The sequence below is a fragment of the Tachysurus vachellii genome, chromosome 16 (genome assembly GCF_030014155.1).
Source record: "Tachysurus vachellii isolate PV-2020 chromosome 16, HZAU_Pvac_v1, whole genome shotgun sequence".
In the NCBI taxonomy this organism is placed as follows: Eukaryota; Metazoa; Chordata; class Actinopteri; order Siluriformes; family Bagridae; genus Tachysurus; species Tachysurus vachellii.
The window spans coordinates 15,745,560-15,773,091 of record NC_083475.1 but is presented as its reverse complement, the minus strand read 5'-3'; the positions used below and the strand labels follow the sequence as shown (position 1 = coordinate 15,773,091).

Sequence of the window (27,532 nt, the reverse complement as noted above, 5' to 3'; positions counted from 1 at the left end):
TAATTGCCCCAAAAAGTGTAGCAACAAAGTAGGTGTGGGGAAATATATTGTACTGTATAAACTGCACACCACCACAAGAGGGCGCCATTTACCTTCAAATATTGTATTAAAAAATAGAAAGAAAGAAAGAAAGAAAGAAAGAAAGAAAGAAAGAAAGAAAGAAAGAAAGAAAGAAAGAAAGAAAGAAAATATGTAAACTTAAGTAAACGTGCTGTGTTGTTGGCTGAGGGAAATCATAACAAATAAATAAATAAAAAACAGAAAAACACTCGAGAACAAACTTCCAAGAGAGATATACCGCGTTGCACATAATGCGCATGCGCAGCTTTCAATTAAGCCCTTTGGAAAACATTGTCCCGGTTTGCTGCTTCCGCGCATGCGCACAAAGACGCTCAGAAACTCTGAAAAAGTCGGCAACAAAAGTGGCAAATAGTAATAAATGACTATGAAGGAACTCGGGGTCTGCTGGAGCAACTGGGAACAGACAAACGGATAAAACGCTCAGAGTCTTCATATATCATCTAAAGCCAATCCCGTGTGCAGTTTAAAAAGAAAAGGTAAGTTATTTAATGTGCTTAGATGTTTAATAAACAAACTATTTGTCTCTAAAGTCCGTTTTTTCTTATCAGAATTAATGAAAGCAATCTTTTTATTTGGGAGAAAGTTTAATTATTTAAACTGCTTTCTGTTTTTGTTTTTTTATACAAATACAAAAGGTCAAGTTATATATTTGGTTATATATATGTGTGCGTGTGCGCCATAATATTATAATAATAATAATAATAATAATAATAATAATAATAATAATAATAATAATAATAATAAACTGTGTCTGTGTAATAGAATTCAAATCATCTAATCCTAGGCTTGGAAAAGCTTTAAAATGCTTTGCTTTCTTTAAGGATCTTATGTATGATGTACTGGTGAAAATTCAATGCATTATTTGTATGCCTATAATATAAACATACAAATAATGCATTGAATTTTCACCAGTACATCATACATAAGATCCTTAAAGTATTGAGGCATTAAATCAGTGGAACAAAGCAGGGAATCAGTGTCCTGATCTGCTGCACTTCTGTTTCCTCATTATCTGGTCACAGTTTGTCTTTTTAAACAATGCACAATAACATATACATTGTTACTGTGCTGTAGACAAAGGGTTTTTAACCAGAGAGCGTTATTAATAATCTCTAATCTAATTGTTTTTAATTGATTCAGGTTTTTTTTTTGTTTTATTATTAATAGCACTTTTAACAATGTGTTTTAAATGTCTCACTAAAGACTGATGTAACTATGGCAAGGAAAACGTTCAATTATCCAAGCAAGAGTCGGAAGAATTTTAAGTTTTTGTGGTATAATAACTTAATATAATATTTTTTAGCTAAAAATATCTTGATTTATTTCAAATGCACAAGCAGGTGGTGAGGATTAAGAAAAAAATAAGGAGCATAAGGAACAAATCTTTTTAAAAAATATTGTTCTGAGCATTGTTTTACCATATTGTCCTTTATGTTGTCAGTTATTTATCAGTTTGTTGTTATAAGCAGAAAGTGAACTTGGCTGTGAAGAAAAGCTGCAAACTGTGATACTCCAAAATATATCTGAATGGCTGAGAATCATTGACAAACATAAATAGTCGTTTCCTTTATGGTGAGCATAATGTTATGAACAATGACATCATAGTTACCAGTGTAACGTGTTTACAGCAGTAGTGGATTGCACAGCCAGAAGCCTTTAGTCCACATCCCCTGGAGGATAAACAGCGATTGCTGTAATGATTGTATGATTTAGAATGAGTCCACAGGGAGAGGACAGGAGTTGCGAAATTCCAGCTACATTTTTCATCCGTCACTACAAGTCAGAAAAATGCTGAGAACCACTAGAGCAAGGAACGTGATGGTAATAGATAAAAATATTTGTTCATTTTGAAAATATTCAATTGTGAGGTTACTCTCCAGTACTACACAATAACTGTGTGTGAAACTATGACCCAATACAATGCTAATACAGGTGAAAATGTAACTATATCTAACGCATGTGTTGCATGGATGAACCGGAGGTAACTTGGGGTTTTTCCCTGTACACACATTGTGATGTTATAGGAGAATAGTCAGTGGTGTGGTAGTGTGATATGGCCTGATGTTACCACCCCAAAGTAGCAGTTTTCCTCTAAACAGCATCTATTTGTATTGATCCCTTGAAGTTAAAGTAATTGCTAGAATAATATATACATAAAGAATTACTTAAGTGTATAAATCAATGGCATTATGTTTGTAGTATCATAACTGAGAGTATGTCTTTGGTATTTTGTATAACTTGACCACAGAGGTTTGCCGAGAGCGTGCTTAGTAACTAAGAGGAAATCGAATAAGAACTAGATCAGTCAATCATATTTAAAAAATGGGGACCTGAGTTCAAGCCTAAATCACAGACCAGCAACACGCCAATGATATGCTGTGTGTTTTTGTAATCTTTATTTAGTTGCCAAGAAGGTCATGGCACTCTGTTCATATTCACGTTTATTCTTGTCAGGCTATACAAGAAACCAACTCTACTCTCATTTCATCCCATTGCTTAATGTGTTTCTTCACATCAACGTTCATGTGTGTGAACAATTTTGGATTATCCAGCCCAACACCATGTACCACCATGACTTGTGAGACAACAAACATGCCATAATGACTTCCTTTTCCTGGCATAATTTTAGGATTCATTTAGGATACTTATGCTACAAATACAGTCAAGTGTCATGTAATTTCATGGTTCTTTCATCTTTACAGTCGACCAAAGCTCGCTGCATTTGCAGTACATTGCTTTTTGCCAAGCTACAGTGCTATGGCCAATATGAGGAGGATTAGTTTACATGCTTCATAAACACCTACATCAATTACACATCAGGCTTTTTCTACCTATAGCCCATGGCCAGATGGAAGCGTTCTCTCTCTCTCTCTCTCTCTCTCTCTCTCTCTCTCACTTACTGTTGATCGCCACTCAGCCATCACTAAGTAAAGAACTTTTTTCTTTAGACGTCAGACGTCTCTAATTAGTCAGACGTCTATAATTTCTGTTGATTCTATGAGTGAGGGAGTGCGTTGGTGCTTTTTTAAACATTTACAGTAGCATACTGGCTTGAGAGACTAATGGAAGGCTGTTTGGTGCCTTGTTACATGATTCCACATATAAAGGAACTGCAAAGCCGGATTTGTTTTGAGTTTTTACAACTCCTGCGCTGTCTGAAATCGTCCTCTCGCTTAATTTGATATCTAACAGATACACGGTTAACAGTCGAGCACTTTATAGGGCAGCAGTGTAGAGGCAAAAGCATCAGAGTGACCTGCCAAACCTAATCTAAACTATTTTACGAACTGGTGCAACAAAGAATTAGAAGCAAATGTTTGTATTAAACATTCTAACAAGTACACCGGCTTGACTTTATGTTGAGTAAACCGTTTCTTTTTGGAAACTGAAACACGTGTGTTTCCTTGCTTTTTTTTTTTTTCTACAATAGGATATCTTCAACTGTTCAGGAAGTTTTGAAAACAGTTCAAATCATGCATTATATAATAAATACGGAACCCATTCAGACACCGCATTCTTTCGGCGTTGTGTTCCTGCGTGCTGCAGCACAGCCGTAATAGGAAAAAGACACTTGCGCAGACAACAAGATTAAATACATTTGGCCAGGCTCATCCTGTCTGACCCCAGCTTTTGTTTAGGATCCTTGGCTTTGTTTGCTAAACACCTCCATTGTTCGTGTATTTTGTTCCGTGTGTGATGTTTTGACTGCGTTTGCGCTATAATTATCCCCTGCTTTCACAAGAATCAGTAGAACAAGACAGTGAGATCAAGGAACAAACCATTTATACCTCTTAATTAACTTAATGCTTTGTTTCTTTCATCAGTAAACTACATTTCTGTGTGACAGGTTCAGAAATACATTATTTAGACACACTGGCAAATAAATAATGATGGATTTTCCTTTATAACATGCAACAGGTGTTAGACTTTATACAGTAAATGACCCCTTTTAAACTATACTGGAAAAGGATTTTTTTTTTATTAATAAGTATTAATATTTTGGCTATAAAAGACCCCATCCCCATTTCTCCTCGCTTCCCATTCATTGAGACATCATGCACTGTGGATGGGGGCGGAGTCTTCCTGGAGGAGGCTCCGCCCATTAGGATAAACATGTTTTAATTATGGACTAAAGGAAATCAGTCAGGAAAATGACTTTTTGCTTTGATTTGCATTTAAGAGGATGATTTGCATTTCCTTTTAAGAGGACAGGTAAAAAAAGTATTGAGTATGTAACATACCCTTTTTTTTTCTTTTTTCTTTTTTCTTTTAAAAATTGTATATATTCTGTTTTTTGTCCAGTCAGTAGAACATCATGCAAATCTGTTTACATTAAAGCGTCACAGCTGAAAGCCTTTTCTGCCGACAATTTAATTATTCCTCAGACAACACAAATCAAGATAAGACGTAACCATTTACATGAAGCCTCACAGCATATATACTGTAATACAGATGATTAGCTAAGAGAAAGGCTCAAGTATAAGAGATTTCTTTGCTTCAGGTCACATATGTAGCACATTTGTAGTTTTGTTTAACATCAAGCTCAGCACGTAAATGCGAATGTCTGCGACGTGGGGTAATGGCCGAGCGAGCGGATTGTTTTTCTTTCAAACTATCCTCCCTCTTGCCTATCAACACATCTGGCCAATGTCAAACTATGTAAATAAACCAGAAGCTGATCCACCTTTGTACTGTTTGGAGCACTGAAGTCTCCGAGCCTAATCGAGTTGTCTGATTGTTTTAGTGAGAATTCCTTAGCAGGAAAATGGGCTATTCTATTATTACATTTCGAATGTGTTAACAACACTGCATTGCTGTGAGGGTTGTGTGCTATCTGTGTTTATATGAAGTGGGGGGCCTACATGAAGAGTGGTGTGATTTGTAAGGTATGTGAGCAAGAGCACATCTGGAGGAGTTTTCCAGGAACCCCAAGGGGAGGGGGGAGGTCTCTGTGTAAGGGGAGCAGGTCGTATGAGTGTCAGAGAAACCAGTGCATGGTACTGAGCTCGATCAGATCCCTAATCAGTGAGAGACTCCAGATTCAGCTCACTCCTTGAATGGGGAAGGCACCAGTGTCTATATCACTTTTTTGTAAACGTGCTCGTATTGTGCGCCTTAATAACGTTAACATTTTTGTATTAGTGGAAAGTATTGTTCCAAGCCAGAGATCATTCAGCACGCTTGAAACGACTTTCTTTCATTTAAATAATTTTTCCATTGCACACTTTCCTGGAGAGTCGAAAAGCTTTTTATGCCATGTGCTCACCGTTTATAGCAAAGCCTCCATCCTAACTTTCTTAGTTCTACTTTAACTTTGTTGATAATGTTATGACAATTACATAAAGGCTCTCAGAAGGTATGCAAGTCCCTTGTTTCTTTTTAATTCAGCCTGACATTATCAAAACAGCCTAAAGCTATTCCATTTGAAAAATATCCTTGCAGTCCTTTGGGGGGGAAATACCGAGTTTAAAGGTTTTCCACAAGGATATTAGTCTGGCAGCTGACCAGAAAGTGAAACGTAGTAAGATGCTGACAAAGCATTTTGAATAAATAACGTGGAAAGCAACAGTGCTTGGGTGAGAAAGATCTCCACCCAAAACTCCAGTCTGGTTATTCAATATGTTTATAGTATCGTTTGGTCAGTCGTTCGCATTAAACCAATTCAAAAGGTCATGTATTTGTTCTGTATTGTTTTCTCTGTTTTTGGTCCACAAGCTGTATATGTCAGCTTGTGTCATGAAACCAATGCAGCAGAATTCAAATAATAATTACAGGATGTTTGGATATCTGATCCACCAGGATAAGATGGGAAGTAACCACGCTTCCGTGGAGTATTAATCCCAGGGAGTCAGGAAGCTAGGAATGCTATTACTGCACCGAACGGTTTTCTGATTATCACAGCAGAGAGGTTGGTTGCTTGGAGGAGCTAAGCACAAAGCGAGGCACAAAATGTATTACAAATGACACATCATTTGATTAGTGGGAATTAAAAAATTGGTTTTTGAGTGAAGTAGTCGAGAGAAGCAAACACTCTCCGTTATTCTTTTGAATGAAATAGGTACGGTTGCTCACAAGAAACCTTTCATATATATTTTGTTTTTCACTATTTCATATAGTTCCACTGGTATGTGCTTTGGTTGTTTCTAATCGCTTTTGCATTCACTGTGCAGGTTTGCAGGATGATGTCAGACGCCAGTGAGATGTTGGCAGCTGCCTTGGAGCAGATGGATGGAATCATCGCAGGTAATCTGTATTCTTCAGCAATTAATTGCCACGTGTTTCATGCTGTAACACTAAAATATCTGGAAATGATCAGGGGAGTGAATACTTCTGCAGCGCGCTGTAGATGCATGCAACCAATAACAGACTTCTGTATTTTCTCCAATGATATGTGCAATTTTGAGGTGATGATCTATCAGTTATGGATTAAACGTGGAAAATTCCCCAATAAATAGGTGCTCTTCATCAAGATCTTGCCAGTGACTTATCTCAGAGGCAACTGAATCAATGCAGTCACACTTTTAGTTGTCTGGCGGTAAAACCCTCTGTCCAGGCTTTAATGGCTTTAATGGCTGACTGTGGGACACGATTAGATTTTTCCACTGAGTGAAATGCACTACTTATTCTCTCTGGCTGCACAATGTGGTCCATCTCTGGGAACATCAGCAAGGCAGCAGGAAGAACGAACATATTTGCTGTTTGAATTAGAGCTTTGCTGTGCGTCTGCTCTCCACCGGCTCCTGTAATTGCAGAGCTTGATGTGCCAAAGTGTAAATCATCTAGCTTTAATGACCATAATGAGCATTTCTTTGCCGTATTCACCTGGTCAGACTTGTCTTATTAAAGTTCTTTGGTTTTAAAAAAAATATGAAGTGAAAATTCACCAAATTTCTCATATGCTTATCCAGTGCTTTTTGCATTTATTTTGATGAACACTTGAACAAGTCATTTTTTAACGTTCTTGCTTCCTGACGTGCTTGTCTCTGTCCCTGTAGGCTCCAAGGCCATGAATTACACCAACGGTCTGTTTGACTGCCAGTCTCCCAGCTCGCCCTTGTTAGGCAGCCTGCGTGCAGTCCACCTCCTAGAGGAACTGCGGGGGACCCTGGATCTGATGGACGCAGACGAGAGGGAGAACCTGTGCAGCCAAATCCCAGAGAACACCGCTGAGGGCCTGATGGAGTGGCTGCAGACCAGACTGGTGAGTCAAACATAGAGGGCTCTGCTTGTCACAATCTGTTGCAGGATTCTGAATGAGAGTTTAATAAAAGGTCCCAGATCAGAATAATTTAATACTGTTTTTTTTTCCCTTCTATTTTTTTAATAATGGTTTTTCATGCATGCATTCTGTCCCTGCATTCCATTGTCAAGCAGCTGCCAAAATAGACAGAACTTTTGGGTCACGTGTCAGCCTTTTCAGATTTATTTGTTATTTGTCTATATTTTAAAGCAATATTGCATGTCTCACTTTTAGAAAAATTCAACTGCCAATATTTGTACAAGTTGAACCACCCACGTAGTTATAAAAGGGAAGAGAATTGTTCTATTTAACAAGACTTAAACCTAGGTAAAAGGTCAAGCTTAAAGAAGTATCAGCCGTTAGATTTTGTGGCCCTGTGTTGTTTCAGTACGTGTACTGTTTCTTAGATGTGGACATGTATTTTTGGTCATCAAGCTTCCTTAAGTAGTGAGGCGACAACATTAGTGTTGACAACAGTGTCTGTCTACACTGACTATCTTATGTTATTCCTTCATGACTGAGATTCAAGGTCCTCACACTTATTTTCCAGTCAGATAATCTTAGTTGAGCTTAAGAACAAGCTTGCACACTAAACCACTATGTCATCAGGCTTTGTCATTTGCCAACTCTGGTTTGACTGATTTGTAGGTCAGCTCTAATTGTGGAAAAATCATCACTCATCTCCACAATGTCTATTTTCAACCCGCTTAGCAAATCTTGTTTCAGGGACTCTGCATCAATAACCTGTGTGACTTCCCTCAGAGAGGTAGAGCCGTGGGGTGTAGACGAATCCTCCAACTCCAGGGTCGCTACCTGTGATGCAGGTCTCAGTTGCTGGGCCGTTGTAACACAGGTTTTAGTGTTTTTACCAGCCATGATAAAAGACCCAGTGTGTAAAAAAAGCAAACAAAAACACAATGGGGTAAATATGCCGAAAACGATTGCTCTATAAAATAACAATTAAGACGAAATCTGCAGGAGTCTTTAATCACACGTGTCTCCATTTACTGCTGAACAGCGCCCCCAATATTTTTGATGTTTACCATTATTTGCTTGAATTTAGCCAGTCCCTCGAGGATTTTTCTATACTGTTTTGTTATTTTGCAGCTTTTTATGCAAATTGCAGAGTTTGTTGGGCTATTTTTTTTTTTTTTTTTTTTTTTTTTGCGGCAAGCCATTTGAGCCACTTGAGTTTTCTTTCAAACTCCTAATGATGAAGCCGCAATTGTAAATACTTTTTGATAGTTGTACTCCTGCTCAAAGCACATGAGTCTAAGAGGATTTTGGCCAAATATGAAAAATTGGAAATGCCTCTAAATATTGTTGAGTTTGCTTGATTTTATGTTAATTTCAAAACAGGTTTAGACTTCAGTACATGCATAATCTGCAGCCTGAAACGCTATAATATTTCATCCTGTGATCACTATCTATAACTTCATCACTATGTTGGATCAGTTAAAAACTCCCTTGTTCAACTGACTGTCAAACAAAAGCAATCCATCAGTTTATTTGCTCATTAAGAGGAGCATTTTAATTATAAATTTCACCAGCTGTTTTTTTTTTTTTTTTTTTTTTTTTTTTTTTTTTTTTTTTTTTTTTTTTTATATTTAAAGTATTTTATTTTAATTAATTTTTTTAATGTGGAAGTTTGGGCAGGAGATTTCCTAGAATCACTCCGTCTTGTATGCATTGCTATTGTATAACACACTGCTCAGACCTGTGAAGTCTCTTCTATTTGTCTGAAGATCCTGAACATTTTCAGCACTAGAGTCAGAAATGCTTTACTGCTGTCTGTCCTGCAAGTGACCTGCCTGGTTAACTCTTTAAATGCTTTTGGGCAGATCCTCTTGTGTTACAATGCAATTTGATGTTTGTTATCAAAGTTAGTTTGGTTTTGAACGTATGTTAATTATGCTGTTGCTGTTCGTTCTGTTCGACTTCAGTTACAGCTCATAAGATTTGTAGTGTTTAATAAGATCATAGTATGAAGTGTCACATCTTTCTTGTATTACACACACACACACAACCATTACATGGCAAATGCATCTTATTTCATGTAATCTTTTTAAACCTTATCTAAAGAAGAAAGTAAGTGTAGAGGCTATAATAATAAAAAGAATTGCATACTAGCATTATTGCCAAATTGTCTTGTGTACCATGTACTTTTGGCTCAGTTTGTGCTTGTGTTTGTAGACTAACGGTCATGGATCCTCAGGGAGGGATTTGGCGTATCAGGAGAGACTGTCTCGGCTAGAGAGCGACAAGGAATGTCTGGTGCTGCAGGTCTGTAAGACGGTGGGGAAATGGGTTAGAAGTTGTTTTATAATTGTCTAATGTGGTTTTCCTGTGGGGTTTATTTTTGGTGTTTTTTTTTTTTTTCTTAGGTGAGCGTTTTGACAGATCAAGTGGAGGTGCAAGGAGAAAAGATAAGGGACCTAGAGATGTGCCTTGAGGAACACCGAATGAAACTGAATGCTACAGAAGAATTACTTCAGCAGGTGTGTTGAGTGTGTGTCAGCATGCACAACAAAATGTTTCAGGAATGTGCAGCATTTTTAGTATTCCTTATTAACTGCTGAACTGACACTGTTTTACATTTTTTATTTTAATAAAACTTTAAATTTTTTAATCAAGTTTTTATTTTTTTTTTATTATTTTGTTTTACTTTCTTTTTCCTTTCTACATCGTGTCATCCAGAGGAGGGTGGGTTCCCATAACAGGTGGCACAGGTGGTTAAAGTCTAGATAAAGATATGCAGTTGTGCCATTTAAATAATGGGTAAAAAAGGAATAAACTACAAAAATGACGCTTCGATTAAGGGGAAAATAATAAAAAAATAAATAAATGATGTGCTGGTGTGATCTGGCTTATCACAAAGCATATATATATATTTATATTAGTCGCTGTCGGGCGGAATCCTCGTATCTCCAAATCCGTTATTTTTCATGAAATTAAAAAAACGCCGTACCTTATCTGCAGCACACAGGGTTTAGTCCGCGTTGCAGTGGATTGTCTTGCGATAAATTCCTGTCCTCAGACGAGCACCAGAACTAGCGGGGGTCAAGATTTTTTTTTCTTTGAGCCCAGTGTTTTGAAGACATTTACCTCAGAAGACGTGTTGATTCGTTGCGACTCTTCTTGAGGAGAAATATGCCGCGAAGCTCTCCCGCGGAGTGAGGAAGAGGTGGACAGTTGAAGTGTCCAATGGACTTAAGAGATTTGCGCTCAAGCTATTTTCAAGACTTTAGATTGGTTAATAACTTGTAAAAATAACAGACCCATGTGGGGACTGACCAATAGCATCGATATGTGAAAAAATATGAAATTGACCAAATTTGGACATACGAGGTTTTCGCCCGACAGCGACGATATATATGTATGTATACGTGTGAGCTTTAAAGTTTCAGAAACAATTTATTTATTTATTTATTTTTGACTTTCATTAAAATTATTTATTTAATAAGCAGTCCACAATCACCAGGCGTTCAATTCAAGGACAATAATTCCTTTAGGGTGAATAGAAAAACAGTGCTTTGTGTCAGGCCACATCACGTCACTCCACACTATCATTGATTATTTACCTATAACCATTTTGTTTTATTCCTTACTTACTCCTTCTCTAAAATGCAGAACTGTATTTCTTAATTTATACTTTCTCGAGTCCATAGCGATCACCTGATGAAACCACAGGAACTCTGCCTCCTCTGGGTGACCCCAGATAGTGTGATTTTTGTAAAGCATTTCTGTTCTATAACTTTATTCTATAGAGTCAAGCATTAAAGTTTTAAGACATGAGAGCAAACTGTGAATAATAATAAAGCGAATTGAGATTTTCTGAATGGAATTGTCATTCAACAGCACTGTGGTATGAAGCAAACATATTAACTGCTTTATTAATATATTAATGTGTTGTGCTTGTTAGGAGTTGCTTAGCAGGAGCATGTTAGAGACCCAGAAACTGGAGTTGTTGACTGAGGTGTCCAGCCTGAAACTGAAGCTTACAACCGCAGATCATGAGGACAAGGACAGTGAGGTAGCAATTGTGCATCATTTGGATCAGTCAAAAATGTGTTTTGGAATAAAGTCAGGTTCTTTTTCTATTTTGAGCCAGATTTTTATCAGTGGTGACCAAAATCATCTGTTGGATTTGTGCATCGCACACTTTCACGCCCTTTTGTGTCGTACTCTTCATTAGCTATTCCCCTTTCTTTCAGAACATAGCTCTTAGATTTCCTAGTTTTGCTTACAGATTAAATGTAATGATGCTGTTAAGCAGTCATTTAACACACACAAGCATTAAACTAAGAATTATAGCCCTTAATAATTCATTAAAAGCTTAACAATGTCACGTTTCACCAAAACATCATGTCGCTGTTCCTATACAGCCATGTGTAACCAATTAAACCCTTAACTCTGTCCAGGCATTGAGCTCTCGAGCCATTTCCTGCCATAAAGCTTAAACTGAGACTACACTAGTGCTATTCTACTTGCCCTAGACATTTGGGATTTGTGCTCAAAATTATGGATTTCATAAACTGGAAATGAATATCTACTGTAAATACCAGACAAGGGAAATGCAGGCTTTGTTTTAGGCAGACTTTATGTATTTATAACATCAGCTTTATCTCTTACCAGAATGTGGCGTCATGAAATTTTAGTTATTCGTTCAGGGTGCCGCTATTCCTCTCAAAAGGCATGCAGTTTTGACCATTATCTTTCCACAACTCTGTTCCTGTACATTCTTGACCCTTTACCTCGCTGATAAGCCTCTCTTCCTCCAGGCTCTTTATCAAGTGCTGAGTGAAATGCGGCACAGAGCGACTACTGCAGAGACGGAAAAAGTGCAACAGGAAAGAAGCCTGAAATCAACCAGAGTACGAACTTTGTGTTTTGGTTGATTTTGCTTCCCCCCTTTCTTTTTTTAATACATCACAAGAAGTGTACATGTACAATGAGTCTGGTTCTCTTGCCCGAATGCATTCAGGTTTTTGTGTCTTTCTTCCTGATCCCTCCCTCTTTTTTTTTTTTTTTTTTTTTTTTTCCCCCGGTACCGTTTTCTAGTTGCTGTGCAATCTGTCTACAAACATACACTCTTGGCAATAGTACTTTTACACAATCACCTCTGGGGTTTTTTTTCCTCTTTCTTCCAATACATCATCAATACATAATTCTACTCTGATTAGCTTTACTCTGTTGTTACTCTATTTCTATAATCTATTTTTGAAAAACACTTTTTTTATTGTTTTGGTAAACATTTTAGATGCCTCCTTCAAAAACCGGTAGAAAAATTTGTTAAAAGTCTGTGCGCATGACTGGCAGTCATTTCTTTGCTTTGGTTACAGTTAGTGTACTGTGTACATGTGGTTCTTATTTGTCAGGATGAACTGGTGGCTATGCAGAAGCAGCTAGAGGAACGGGAGCAGGAGCTGAGGAGACTGAAGGAGCGAGCTGAGGTCGTGACCTCTGATGGAAGCCAGAGCCGAGAGAAAGGTGAGGGAATTCTCTCCACGCTATAAACTCTCGTAATACATCGGATAATTAATGGGTCTTCTTGTCCCAATGGCAGGTAGTTAAGGGAGCAAGCTTTTCTATTTAGTAGAACTATTTTGTGATCTTCAGTGCTGTCCAAGATTAATTTTAGAATGAAAGTCTGTTACCTTTTTATGTTGGTTGTTTTTTTATAAACTTTAATCCGTTGTCAATTTATCAGTTTTCTAAATTATCCACAATACCATTTCACCACCTGCTGATAGTATCCAGATATCTATATCTCTATAAAATAATGTTATGCATATTATTTTATTTTCTTAGTTGTAAGTCTAATTAATTGGTCACTTTAAACTAAAGGGTTAGTATAAAAGTACACAAAGTACTAATGAGGAACTGCTGAAACACCAGCAGGATCTTACATTTACGGCATTTGGCAGACGCATTTATCCAGAGAGACTTTCATATAATCTCTTTTTTTACAACTGAGGGTTAAGGGCCTTGCTCAGGGGCTCAGCAGTAACGGCATGGTGGACCTGGGTTTCCAACTCTTAACCACTAAGCTACCACATCTTGAGTGGCACAACAGAAAATTGTGGATAATATTAGACACATATGAACGTGTGTATGGAAGTCGTGGCCTAATGGTTAGAGAGTTTGACTCCTAACCCTAAGGTTGGGGGTTCGAGTCTCGGGCCGGTAATACCACGGCTGAGGTGCCCTTGAGCAAGGCACCGAACCCCCCCCAACTGCTCCCCGGGCACCGCAGCATAAATGGCTGCCCACTGCTCCGGGTGTGTGTGTTCACGGTGTGTGTGTTCACTGCTGTGTGTGTGCACTTTGGATGGGTTAAATGCAGAGAACAAATTCTGAGTATGGGTCACCATACTTAGCCGTGTGTCACGTCACTTATAAGTGTGGAAAGTGTTTGTTTGTTTTCACAATCCAGAATTGACATTTATCCTGTAGTGCAATCAATAGCGGATCCATTGGAATTCTTTCCCTCTGGAATTCTTTCGCTTCCTGCGTGCGGTCAGTTTGCGAAGTCCTGCATTAAAAGTTTATGTAAAATCCTAGAACAGATTTTTCTGCCAGAGAAAGTTACAAATACCTTTTTAAAAGCCTGATTTGTCGACCATTGGAACAGCCCATGATAACGTCTCTCTAACAGAGTGTATGTAGGTGGGTTCATATTAAACATGTCCAGGCAAGTGATTTAAGGCTGGAGAAAGTTTCACCACCATCCTGCATTCTTATATCATATAGTAAGCATGTTTGTATCACTAGCTTTAACCCTTCTGCATGATTAGGGTTATAGATGCAGTTCATGTAAGACTTGAAGCAGCTTGCTAGGTCCTGAATCAACGGTTGTGTTTAACAGTAAATATCCGGTTCATTCTGAATCGCACAGTTATTCAACACTGTGCCATATAGGACTGTTAAATAAATAAATAAATAAATAAATAAAATAATTCATGTTTTCCCTTCATTTAACAGAAACTCTGTCACTTGTACTTCATGATTTGTTCAGTTTCTGTATCTGATTGACCTTTATTTTTTTATTTTTATTTAATTTTGTTTTTTTTTTTTTAGATTTGGATGTGCAGAGAATGAAGCAAGTTGTTGAGTCTTTAATGGAGTCTAACAATGAAAAGGTAAATTTTCACTAGATACTGACCTGTATCTCTCCTTGGTGTACAATTTCAAAAGTCCAAAAAAAATGGAAAAATTGATTTATAAAAATAGCTTGTAGCTGTATTTTATAATAAAAGTCTAAGGGACTTCTTTTTTTGGGGGCAAAAAGAAATGTTCAAAACAATTTTCTATGCATATGTTGGAAAATATTGAGTAAAATAAAATCGGTTCAAATAGTTTAAAAAAAACATGGTTTAAAGTCTGCTTTGAAGTCCGATGTTCTGGCTTAATATCCTATGAGAACACATTTTCTCCCTTGAAAAGAGCAAAAGGGTGAACAGGTACTTAATGAGGTGGGAAAGATGAACTGGTACGTAGACCATGTGTTAATGTCTAAAAAAAAATAAATACAAAAAAATATATATACAGTTCTGAAAACTGTATCTGGGAGTTAATAACACTTGGCGTAAAATGGAGTTACTCTTCAGTTCTGTGTCCCAAAACATTTTCTTATCCTTATAGTATTATAAGCAATTTCCTAACAATTATATTTGTATTAATTAAAGAACTAAACGTCATAATTTTTATCCATCTATAGTAAAAATGTTTTATAGAACAGCCGCAAAACAAATCCGTAGCTGTTAATGAACGTTCTGGCAGCTCAAAATACTCATTCCCTCTCTTTCTTTAAGACTTTCTCATTAAGGAAAACTTACTGACCGTTACAAAGTTGTGACACCGAAGACTCAATGAATAAACAATGAATAATCGTCTTCTTACAGAAAAACCCTCAGTGTTTGTTTTTGCTGGTTAAATAATAGCACATTATTTTTAATCCGTTATGGTCATGTTGCAACCGTGCATCCGTCATACTGATCTATGTGTTATTAAGGAAACGAACGATAAGCTATAAGAACCAGCATTAATATTAATGGTCTTGATGGATCACTCAGCTCTACTACTCTTCCCCCCCAGCCCCCGCTTCTCACTTCGATGAAGGCTTATACTCACAGGTTTAATCTTTTCCACAGGAATGTAAAATTGAAGAGTTGCAGCAGTCCCTGATGCTCTGTAGGAAAGTCCAGGATGTGGCGATGTCCGTGCAAGAAAAGAATGGTAAGAGATTATGGTCAAGATTTCATTCAAGCAAGTAATCTCGTCCTGGATTTAAGTTGGAATCTGTCTTATGTCATTTCTTGTTTTGCGACTGAAGATTTATTCACTTCATTATCCATGTAAGAATTTTGCATTTGGTGTCTGGTGCATATTCTGGACTAAGTAAGTGTAAGTAATTTCTTCAACAATATTTTAACGTTAAACCACCAACATGGTCTTCTGAAGCTTCATTAATGTCAGCCCCAGAGATTCATTAAAGAGTTCCTCAGATAAATGAAATTATCATCTTCAGCTTCATTTATCTTTATTTAGGATACAGCGGTTTATACAAACCCGATTCCAAAAAAGTTGGGACACTGTACAAATTGTGAATAAAAACAGAATGCAATGATGTGGAAGTTTCAAAATACACTATTTGTATTCAGAATACAACATAGATGACACATCAAATGTTTAAACTGAGAAAATGTATCATTTTAAGGGGAAAATAAGTTGATTTTTAAATTTCATGGCATCAACACATCTAAAAAAAAAGCAGGGACAAGGCCATGTTTAGCACTGTGTGGCATCCCCTCTTCTTTTTATAATAGTCTGCAAATGTCTGGGGACTGAGGAGACAAGTTGCTCAAGTCCTTGTCCTCTTTAGTCCGGATGACATGGTGTCCCAGTTTTCCAAAAAGAACTTCACATTTTGATTTGTCTGACCACAGAACAGTTTTCCACTTTGCCAAAGCGAATGGAAGCGAATTTCTGGAAGCAAATGGCACAGGGGATTGTGTTCACCGACAAAGTTTTCTGGAAGTATTCCTGAGCCCATGTTGTGATTTCCATTACAGTAGCATTCCTTTATGTGATGCAGTGCCGTCTAAGTGCCTGAAGATCACGGGCATCCAGTATGGTTTTCCTGCTTTGACCCTTACACACAGAGATTGTTCCAGATTCTCTGAATCTTTGGATGATATTATGCACTGTAGATGATGATAACTTCAATCTCTTTGCAATTTTTCTCTGAGAAACTCCTTTCTGATATTGCTCCACTAATTTTTCCCCACAGCATTGGGGGAATTGGTGATCCTCTGCCCATCTTGACTTCTGAGAGACACTGAGGCTCTTTTTTTCATGTTGCCAATTGACCTAATAATTTGCAGATTGGTCCTCCAGCTGTTCCTTATTTGTACATTTAACTTTTCCGGCCTCTTATTGCTACCTGTCTCAACATTTTTGGAATCGGGTTTGTAGTTTTACACATGAATGAGTGTCTCCGCTTCTGTAACATTGTAGAACCTTAGCGTGTGAGGGTGTGGAGGAAGATGTGGGAGAGAGGAGTGATGTTGGCTAAGCTTTGGGCTCGTGTTTATTCAGTCCGTGCTTTCACTAAATCAGGTTTTGCGCTGTCAAGTTCAATTTCTGTGTGTGTGTGTGTGGGATTTATCCACTCAACCACACTCTCTCATTATGGCCGTTATTGAAAGCACAATAAGTCGATATATAAATAAGTTTGAGACGCAGGTGATCTTGCTGTGAACAGAACCATAGCTTTGTGCTCCGGTCTTCTTCACTGAACATTTGAAGACTTAGACTTAGTGTTAAGTCTGTAATGAACTCAGAAACGATGCTGACCTGTACATTCCTCAAAAGCTCTTGCTTGCACAATTCCACTCAACTACAAACCGTTGTAGAAAGGACATTATTTACATTTGCGTTATTTCCTGGCCAGTGTCAAACAAATGAGGATGAGGTTCTCTTCTGGGTCTGGTTCCTCTCAAGGTTTCTATCTCATCATCTCAGGGAGTTTTTCCTTGCCTCCGGCTTGCTCATTAGGAATAAATGTTAGAAATAAATATTAACTTAAATATAAACTTGTATGAATGTGTATTCCGTGTTTCTGTATTTCTGTAAAGCTGCTTTAAGGCAATGTCAGTTGCTAAAAGTGCTATACACATAAATTGAAATTAATTACAGATTACCAGTCTGTTCGGCCCGCCTCCTCTCCGTTCACAGGTGACTCTTGGCCACACTCCCAACAGTGCAAATATATACACACCATCTCACTCCCAAATCCCAAACCATTTTTTATGACTATTGACAAAATAACTGGTTTATGGAACTTAAAAACAAAAAGAAACCAATAAGTGTGGTTGAAAAATGATGCAGTTGAGATTTTCTTGTTCAAATGTAGCATCATTCCTCACTGCAAAGAATATACGAGTAAACAAAATATGTTTAAGACTGTAGTATTTCTATGGTTTAAGATTTTCTTTAGCATCTAATCTAGCTGCTGAAAACGAAGACATACAGTAATGCAACCATGCATCTGTCCATAACTCTGCTGTATATCTGGAGCTCTTGTCTTGGAGCTTCTCTTTTCATACACACACTTTTTCTCTCTTAAACACTTGTCTTTGGGATTTCGACTTAACTGCCGTTGAATGAAACAGACTGACATTTGTGTTTGAATGGATGGCAATTTTTTATCTACAAGTAATTGAGAGCTACAGAGAATTAATAGTTTCATAGTCAAGCGCTTTTTAGCTTATTTCTGCTTACATACTCGCATTCAATAGCCTACATTACAAATACTGCTACATCTGTAATGTTTAAAAACCAGACTGTGTGATCTCAGACAGAGTTGATGAAGAGGACGCCGAGACGGGACGGTGTGAAAGTTCATCCAAATCCGCAACCACTACAGTTACTGAGACTCATTTCCTCACAGGCGCAGAGGAGACTGATGAGGTATGGCTTATACTATCTCTAAGCCACACACACACACACACACACACAGGGTGTACACAGGATGTCCCACAGGCTTCCTTTGCGACAGTCATGTCCAACTCCTTTGTCTTTTCTTCTTGGGAGTATTTCTCCTCACTGAGTAATGTCATGGAAGTTCATTGGAATTTTGTGAATATATTTTTTTTTCTTTTTTTTTAATGGTCAATGTATATCACTCACTTTTATTGTTTGAGCACTGTATCTTTCTGTTTTTATTCTGGCTCTCTCACAGCCTCAGGTGATTCCCTGCACTGAGTTTCTCCCCGAGTCTGAGTACAAATTCGTAGCTGATGCTGATCCATGCCTTCTAACACACAGGTCTGTGCACTGTTCCCTTCCTAAAGCTCCTCATTTACCTGAATTCCACTAATACAATTGGACTAGAAAGTAGGAGGATTTTGATGGTGGATTTAATGTGTACATAAAGTCAGTTAGGTCTATTATATTAATACATGGACGGATTATTGTACCAATTTTGAATCCACTCGAGTGTTACAGTTGCAATTTATCTTTGAAATGTCTGAGGAATAATATTCATGTTAGTTCTACTTTAAGTAAATTAAAAGGAATTTGCATGTATGTAATGTTTTTTGTTTGTATGTTTGATCGCAGTTCCTCTGAGAGGCTTGGATCAGAAAACACATCCAACAGAGAAGAGGTGTGTGGGGGTGTGGGTGTGTATTTTCGTGTGTGCGCGCGGGTGTGTGTGCGCGGGTGTGTGTATTTTGGTGTGTGTGCGCGGGTGTGTGTATTTTGGTGCGTGTGTCTATTTTTGTATACAGTGTTTGAGTGTTTTTGTGTTTTGGGTCAGCGCCCTCTGCTGTTTGTAATAGTAGCCACAGGCAAAAAACATTTATTCTGTACAATATATCTCTTGCTGTATGCGCGTGTGTGCACGTGTGAGAATATTGAGCAGCTCAGTGAATTAGTTAACACGTGGATTTTGGTGTGATAACTAAACAATAAGTACTGAATCACAAGCTCTTGCCTTCCCACATCATTCCAGACAGTAATCATTTTTACATGTCTTTCTGTCTTTCAGGCTGAGTCTGGCGAAAGCCCAGATAAGAAAAGCAGCTCTCTCACATTGTCCCCCTCTCAGTCCAGCCCAGGTGGCAGTGAAAGTTTTGGCACCAAAAAAATACGCTCCTCATTTGGACGGGGTTTCTTCAAGATTCGGGGCGGAAAGAGAACCGCCAGCTCTCCTGATCTAGGTGTGCTCTGACTCGTAATTGAGGAAAGTCATTTAATGTAATGTAAATCCATGTTCATGTCTCCACTATGTGATCTAATGAGAGAGCCAGCATTTTCTTTCTTTATCCTCAACAAGGATGTGTTTATTTTAATTTCAGACACAGAAGGAGGGCCATTTATTTTATGTTTTAATAGATAAAGAGAATCACAAACAGTTGAGAAAATTACTGGTTCTTTGTACAAGTGAGAGTCCAGACCACTTTATCATATAGTGGTGATCTTTATATTCTAGATCAAGAGTAATCCCTTTGGTTTGGTCCAAAAAAAAAAGTACATGTAATATGATCAGTCGGATTTATCATCAATGTTTTAATCATTTTGTGTAGCACAACATCAGTGAATTCTCAATTCTATTGGGCAAGTTGTTAAACAGCAGCTCTGATGGTTGAGTCAGCGATAATTCATGAGCTGGCTCTATTTGTACTGTGAAGCTCTCATCTGCTTCACATGAGCAGTTACAGTGGGTCTGTGTGTGGCGTTGGCTAACTGAAAAAAATCACCTAATCCCATGCTGTTTATCGGGCTGTTTTTTTCAGGTGAGGCAGAGAGAAAGAGGACCGAGCATTTAGATCTGGCTGGATCTCAATCTCCCAAACCAAAGGAGCATGCAGTCTCGCCTGAAAGCAAGAAGAAGTCTAAGGGGATCCGAAGATTCTTCGGAATGTAAGTCTTCTTTATTTTCTTTGCTTATTAACCAAAAGTCACATTTACAGTTCAAAAGCCAACTATTTCTTGTAATGCTTTCAATCTTTTTCCAAGGATGAGGAGGAGCCAGTCTACTTCACTGAACCCGGACGATGCTCCCGAGTCAGAGTTCAGTAGAGGCGGCCTTAGAGCCACAGCCGGCCCGAGACTTGGTTGGTCCCGTGACTCGCAACGCAGCAACAATAAGTACGTTGTTGTTATTAAAGCATGTTTAACTTTGATTTGCAATAAAAATCGTAATTATTAATCACGTCATGAAAGTCATTTTTTATAGGAATGAATTGTAATTTTATTTTCACAGTTTGTAAAGTTCACCTTTTTGTCACTTACACAACCACATGTAGTGAAATGCTTTTCGACTGTCTGCACCATAAAAACGGTGTTGATAAGAATGAAGAGAATAAACTTTCAAGGTTGGGGTCAGAGCACAGGGTCAGGCCATGATACATCACCCCTGGAGAAGTGAGGGTTAAGGGCCTTGCTCAAGGGCCCAACAGTTGCAGCTTGGCAGTTCTGGGGCTTAAACACTGATCCTCTGATCCACAGCACAAAGCCTTAAACGCTTGAGCCACCGCTGCCCTTTTAAGGATCTGAAATCTTTCCCTTGTTCCTAAACCTTATTTCTAATGAATGTAATTATTTTTTCCTAAATGTTAAAATATGAGCATGTGAAATCTTCTCAGGTCAGAATAACAACTTCCCCCTGTCATGTTTAATAATGTTGGAGACACTTGTAGAGGATTTTGAACTCTCCATTATGTAGAATGTAATCACATTTTGGCAGAAGAGAGTGAACTTCAGTTCAGACCACAGCTGAATGTTCTTCACAATACATGATATTAAAAACTTCACTAGAGCTCTTAAAGCTACAGCTCCAAGCTACAAAACAGCCCCACAGTAGTGATCCACTAAACACAATGTACAGTGGGTATTAGTGCTATTATTATTGCTTGTATTTGTTCCTCATGATTCACCGATGCTGTACACGACCAAAGAATTTCGTCTCATCTGACCGCAACACATTATATTCTCCAGCATGTTTTATTCTTTACAGGTCCCACCTGGGCTTACTGTTTAGAAGTTTATTATTATTTTTCTATACCTTATATTCAAATATACTATGTTGTATAGAATTGTAGTGTGTGTATATAGTATTTTGTTCTTAACCTGACATGGACTCCACAAAACCTTATGATCCACTTTAGATCAAATGCATCGGCATGTCATGCTTTAGGAGAAGAGATCAGCAATGCCAGGAAGAGTTGGTGGCAAAAACCACTGATTTTATCTTTTAATTCTAATCATTTGCTTAGCTTTCAATTAATATTTATTAGTGCTCTCTGCTTTCAGTAGGCTATAATTGCTAAGCAACATAATGGCAGAGGATTATGATATTTTACAGACAGAAACACTGAGGCATTAATAAAGATTTCCATTTTTTTTTTTTTGCACTTATGTAAAGGATTTTATAGTGACATCAACTGGATATCAGTCAGATTCTAGAACATATTTACCGTAAATAGTGTTTTAGTTTGTCAGTAATTTTGCTGCATGCTTTTTAATAAGTTTTTTTTTTTTTTTTTTTTTTTTTTGTCATATTTTTTTCAGATGAAATATTTTCTATATTTGCCTGAATGGAAAAGTTATGTCAGTTTTGGCTGCTGCCAATAATTTTAACTACATATTTTGTCATTTCTCTCTTCTTTGTCAATCTCTGAAGTGAGCTTAACACCTCGTTTGCAAGCTGGAGTACAGAGCAGGTGTGTGAGTGGCTGCAGGAGCAGGGCTTCAGTCTGTACGTGAGTCATGCTAAGCAGTGGATCCGCTCTGGACAAATGCTACTAAATGCCTCACAGAATGATCTCGAAAAGGTCAGAGCATCAAAGAGCTTCATTTTTGAACATTAAATGGTAGTGTTACTGTGATTAATTAGTGCTTAATGTGTGTGTGTTGTAGGAGCTGGGCATCAGACATCCTCTACACAGAAAGAAGCTCCAGCTTGCCCTTCAGGCTCTGGGCTCAGAGGAGGACGACGCTAAAAGCAAACTAGACTTCAACTGGGTTACTCGTAAGTCACTGCCACTTAAAGCATATAGGTACTAACAGAAGGACCAGTGCAACATGGTGCAAGACTGAACTAGTCATCATCAGTGAGCGCTGACTGTTTCTCTCTGGTTCAGGGTGGCTGGATGACATTGGACTGCCTCAGTACAAAGCCCAGTTCGACGAGGGCCGGGTGGACGCACGCATGCTTCACTACATGACCGTGGTACGTCACGTGTAGCTTTGAGTCACAAATTTTGATTTGTAACTAATGTAATGATACCATAACAAAAAAACCATAAACAAGGGTGTAAACGTTTACATGTATTTCATGGTATTTACATAACTTTCTTCTACATTACTGATTGGTCCTACAAGCATCTCTTTTATGTGTAACATGAAGTTTTAAATATATTAATATTTAATACTAAAGTAATAATTGAAAAGTTGATACATACATCTAGAAATGATCTTGAATAGTTGTGCTGTTAATGACACCAGGCCAAGTCGTCTACTAATAACTTTTATTTCTCTGGTTATTAAAATGACCATTAAACATTATCACCTGAGTGATGAATTAAGCCGGTTTTAGGTTCTCTGTGTTTGATATAAATGGTGCACATATGCTCATAACACACAATGTCCGTTGTTTCAGTCTTTTATAATTGACAATAATAATCGATTGCCTGTTCTTTGTGAATAACAAATTTCATGTCAGGATGATTTGCTGGGTCTGAAAGTAGTCAGCGTGCTTCACCATCTCAGTATCAAGAGAGCCATCCAGGTGCTGCGCATCAGCAACTACGAGCCCAACTGCCTCCGACGCAGACCATCTGATGAGGTTCTACTCGTCCCACCACATACACTACACTGTTTATCCCAGTATGTGTTATTAATTCTAGCGCTCTGTGCTTAGAATAACATCACACCAGCAGAGGTGTGCCAGTGGACCAATCACAGAGTGATGGAGTGGCTGCGCTCGGTAGACCTGGCAGAGTATGCACCCAACCTCAGAGGGAGCGGAGTGCACGGAGGACTGATGGTATGCCGAAAAACCATACGAGCTTCATAAACGAAACATGCATAGCTCCACCTTCATGTTTTCGTGTTTTGTCGTCTCAGGTTCTAGAGCCTCGGTTCAACGTTGAGGCTATGGCCCTCCTCCTGAACATCCCACCTAATAAAACGCTCCTGAGGCGTCACCTGGCCACCCACTTTCACCTCCTGATTGGTGCAGAAGCAGAGAGACTTAAGCAGGAGTGTCTCGAGCATCCTGACTACATGCTGCTCAATGCCACAGCGAAAGTGAAGGTAGTAAAATCTTCATTATGTATTTCTATATATTTAACTGTATCTGTTCTTCAGATGATTTTCAGTAAAGTGATTCATATCATTTAAGCCTACCTGCATTGCTAGCACATTAATACCAACTTTTTAGCAAATGTTAGCTTTTTGGAATATTTAGGAACAAATCTATTACTAACACAGCGGACACTGTGACAAGGCTTAAAAGGTCTGCCTCGGCATTGAGGGTTGGATTCCAGCTTTAGCCCATGTGTGTGGAGATTGTTCTTTCTGTGCATTCATGTGCTAGTTCCCTGTGACCTTGTGTAGGATAAACATATATTTGTTAATGCTCAGTGTCTGTCATTGTTGTCTTGATTCATGTCTATATTTGGCCAAACCATTCGTTTTATCAACAATAAAACTGGTCAAAGAAAGACATGACCAATGTTTCCCCTACTGCAGTGGTAACTTGAAGCTTTGACATGAAGTATTATTTTCCTGTCCTGTCCAGCCGAGACGTCTGTCCTTCGGTGGTTTCGGTACGTTGAGGCGGAAGCGACAGGAGGAGAGTGAAGAATTTCTGTGTCCTCTAGAAGTGCAGATGCCCCAGAACGGCAGCTTCCACAGGGAAGAGCGCATCAGTGAGGACAACCTGAACCAGATGGAGCAGGTGCTGCACCTTCTCACTTAAAACTGTACCTGATCCATGGGCTTATATTTAGATTTATACATCGTGTAGTTTGTGTTTATGTTTTTTAAATACGTGTCTGTGCTGGTAGATGGAGGACTCGGAAGGCACAGTAAAGCAGATCGGAGCCTTTTCTGAGGGGATCAACAACCTCACTGTAAGAGATCCACTTTTTATTAACAGCATAACTGACGTTCCTGCAAATGATCAGTGCACTTCAGTGCATTTTAACTGTTTGCCACCTCTTTCATAGAAGTTTTTTACACACAAAGGATCTTTCTTTATTTAAAATGGTTTCTCTGTCAATTTGGTTTCTTAATCATGTCTTATGCAAGCTACACACTTAACGTTTTTATGGTGTAGACAGTAAACAATCTTACAATCTGACAATCTTAACTTCTTTAAGAATTCTGTCATCTGTAGATAAATTGTAAGTTAGACATACAAACGTGGACAAAATTGTTGGTACCTTTTGCATTAAAAGAAGAAAAACCCACAATGGTCAGTGAAATAACTTGAAACAGACGTAATAAGAAAAGTAATAAGAAATAAAAATGTACTGGAAATTGACTAATGAAATCATACATTGTTTCTGAATTGTGGTTCAACAGAAGCATTTAAAGGTGAGGTGCACAATGTTGGAAAAATGCTTCAGAAAGCTGAGTCGGGCCGACAAACAATACAAACGTGTAGCCAAAGAGTAGAAATGGGCGTGTCTTGTCATTATGCGGTGGAGAGAGTGTTCAGTGCACATGTCTGACATGTCATTATGTGGTGGAGAGAGTGTTCAGTGCACATGTCTGACATGTCATTATGCGGTGGAGAGAGTGTTCAGTGCACATGTCTGACATTAGCAGAAAGCGATTGAAATATTGACATGGAGGATAAAAACGAAAAGCGAAAAAAGGCTTACGATAAGGCAAGAAGCAGGACCCGTGTTAATATAGGATCAGCTTTCCAGCTCTGGAGAGAACTGAACGTCTTCCGGGTGAAACGGAGCTAAACCTTTCACTGTACAACACTGTACAACACGCAGAACTACAAAAACACATTTGTATTACCATAGTATAACTCATTGAGTTCATTTACTGATAAAAAATATCCCCTCAGCCAGCTGCCCCAGCAGGTTCCGCCATAATAGATGCCTGGGTTACGTATGTACTGTATGTGTGGGGCGGAGCTATCAAAACAGTGGTGACACCCATTTGGGTTAGGGGCGTGTTTGTTTTGGTGATTTCAAATGTCAACATTGGTTTTCAAACATCGTACACCCCAACTTTAATTCATTTGGACAATTCAATTAATTTGTATAGCACTTTTAACAATTCACATTCTCAAAGAAGCTTTACAGAAGTATAGAAACAGAAAAAAAATTAAGTTTAAAATTAAGTTACTATTTACATCTATCCTTATCCCTAATGAGCAAGCCGGAGGCGACGGCGGCAAGGTAAAACACCCTGAGATGATATGAGAAAGAAACCTTGAGATGAACCAGACTCGGAAGGGAACCTCATCCTCATTTGGGTGACACTGGACAGGAAATAATGTAAATGTAAATAATGTCCTTTCAACAACAGTTAGTAGTTCCTCCTGAGGAACTAAAAGGTCAGCGCAAATTCTTTTAGTTCTGAGAGAATTCTGACAAAAATGTTGGTTCCTTTAACTTAATATTTTGTTGCACAACCTTTTGAGGCAATCAAATGACTTCTGTAACTCTCAGTGAGACTTCCGCACCTGTCGACAGGGATTTTGGCCCACTCTTAGTGAGCAAACTGCTCCAGCTGTCTCAGGTTTGAAGGGTGCCTTCTCCAGACTGCAGCCTTCAGCTCGTTTTACAGATGTTCAATATGACTTAGCACTTGGCCAATAAATCTGATTCTGATTCTGATCAGGGATCATAGAAAGCCACTTCAGAATAGTCCAGTGTTTTGTTCTTCGCCATCTTAGGTGTTTTAGGCTGTGTGTTTTGGGTCATTATCCTGTTGGAGGACCCAGGACCTGCGACTGAGACCAAGCTTTCTGACAATAAGCAGCACATTTCTCTCCTGAATGCCTTCATAGTCTTGAGATTTCATTGTACCCTGATTCAAATTTTAAGACACCCTATGGCAGATGTCAATTTTTAGTCATTTTTTTTTTTTTAAATTTATTATTACCTTTGTCGATTTCAAGTTATTCCCGTGACCATTGTGAGTTGTTTTTTTTTTTTTTTCTTTTTTTTCTTTTCTTTAATGCAAGGTACCAGTTTTGTCCACATATGTTTGCCCATTCAGAATCATAGAGGGTGCAAACTTTTGCACTTCGCTCTGTCTGACATTTTACTTTACATTTTTGTTTCTAACAGATTTTCTTTAGATTGGATTATTTGTGTATTTAGTCTGTGTGTGTGTGTGTGTGTGTGTGTGTGTGTGTGTAGAGTATGCTGAAAAAGGACGAGTTTTTCAAGGAGACGCCGTCTGACTCTCCTGATGCTACATACACCAAATCCTGCACGTGAGATGCATAAATAAGCCAGTGTTAGCTGATGATCCTGGAGAACCAAACATCTGTTCCTTTACTGTGATTCTTACCACAAATCAGCTTCAGTACTATCACACTACTATGAGAGTATTATGTTCTGGTCTGACCATCAAAATCAATTGACGACAGTGGAATGTTTTATTTATTGCCTTTTACTGTCTACACCATAATGTGTTTCAGTGTTCCTGACAAAGCGCACCAAAGACTGCAAACAACAATCAAAAAATATAAATTTTAATCTTGTTTTAGTTTAGATTACATCCTTATTCTTGTACTCGGATTTAACGTGTCCGTCGACTCCTGCATTATAATCGCTTGTGTTACTGAATAACACGCTTACTGCCTGGCTGATACACTGGGAGTATGGAGTAATAATATTCTCATTTGAAACATTTAGTCTGCACATAACTGGATAGTTGTTCCTTAAAAAGCATGTCCATGTGTTTGTGTGTGTGTGTGTGTGAGCTTTTATGAATTGAAGTCAATAAACATTCTTTGAATTTTCTTAATCTGTTACATACATACATTAGTCATGAATGGTTTGACATCATGTCAAAATGTAGTTTACCTCTTTAAGGACACCTCGGGACTTTTTTCGTCCCCTTCAGGGCATATTTTCCCCATTTCTTGGCTATATCTTTCTCTGTGTTTCAGCTAGAGGAATGATTTGGGACAAATCTTTATATAACATACTTTGGAAA

General features: G+C 38.2%; 1 protein-coding gene across 2 annotated transcripts; it reads left to right on the top strand.

Moving 5' to 3' along the window:
- The first annotated feature begins 372 nt into the window (after window positions 1-372).
- ppfibp1a (PPFIA binding protein 1a) lies at window positions 373-27,335 on the top strand. 2 transcript variants are annotated; one of them, XM_060889171.1, is made up of 25 exons: window positions 373-557; window positions 6,252-6,324; window positions 7,077-7,282; window positions 9,515-9,604; window positions 9,706-9,819; window positions 11,244-11,354; window positions 12,103-12,195; window positions 12,700-12,811; window positions 14,402-14,463; window positions 15,475-15,559; window positions 18,183-18,295; window positions 18,567-18,652; window positions 18,947-18,992; window positions 19,377-19,548; window positions 20,125-20,251; window positions 20,348-20,479; window positions 22,014-22,164; window positions 22,250-22,361; window positions 22,474-22,562; window positions 23,055-23,177; window positions 23,253-23,378; window positions 23,459-23,647; window positions 24,135-24,293; window positions 24,403-24,468; window positions 26,728-27,335. In XM_060889171.1, the coding sequence occupies exons 2-25, from the start codon at window positions 6,261-6,263 to the stop codon at window positions 26,806-26,808; spliced, it is 2,709 nt and encodes a 902-aa protein (XP_060745154.1). In that variant the 5' UTR covers window positions 373-557; window positions 6,252-6,260; the 3' UTR covers window positions 26,809-27,335. The 2 variants fall into 2 exon arrangements, with proteins under 2 accessions (XP_060745154.1, XP_060745155.1); XM_060889172.1 differs by lacking the exon at window positions 12,103-12,195.
- The last annotated feature ends 197 nt before the right edge of the window (window positions 27,336-27,532 follow it).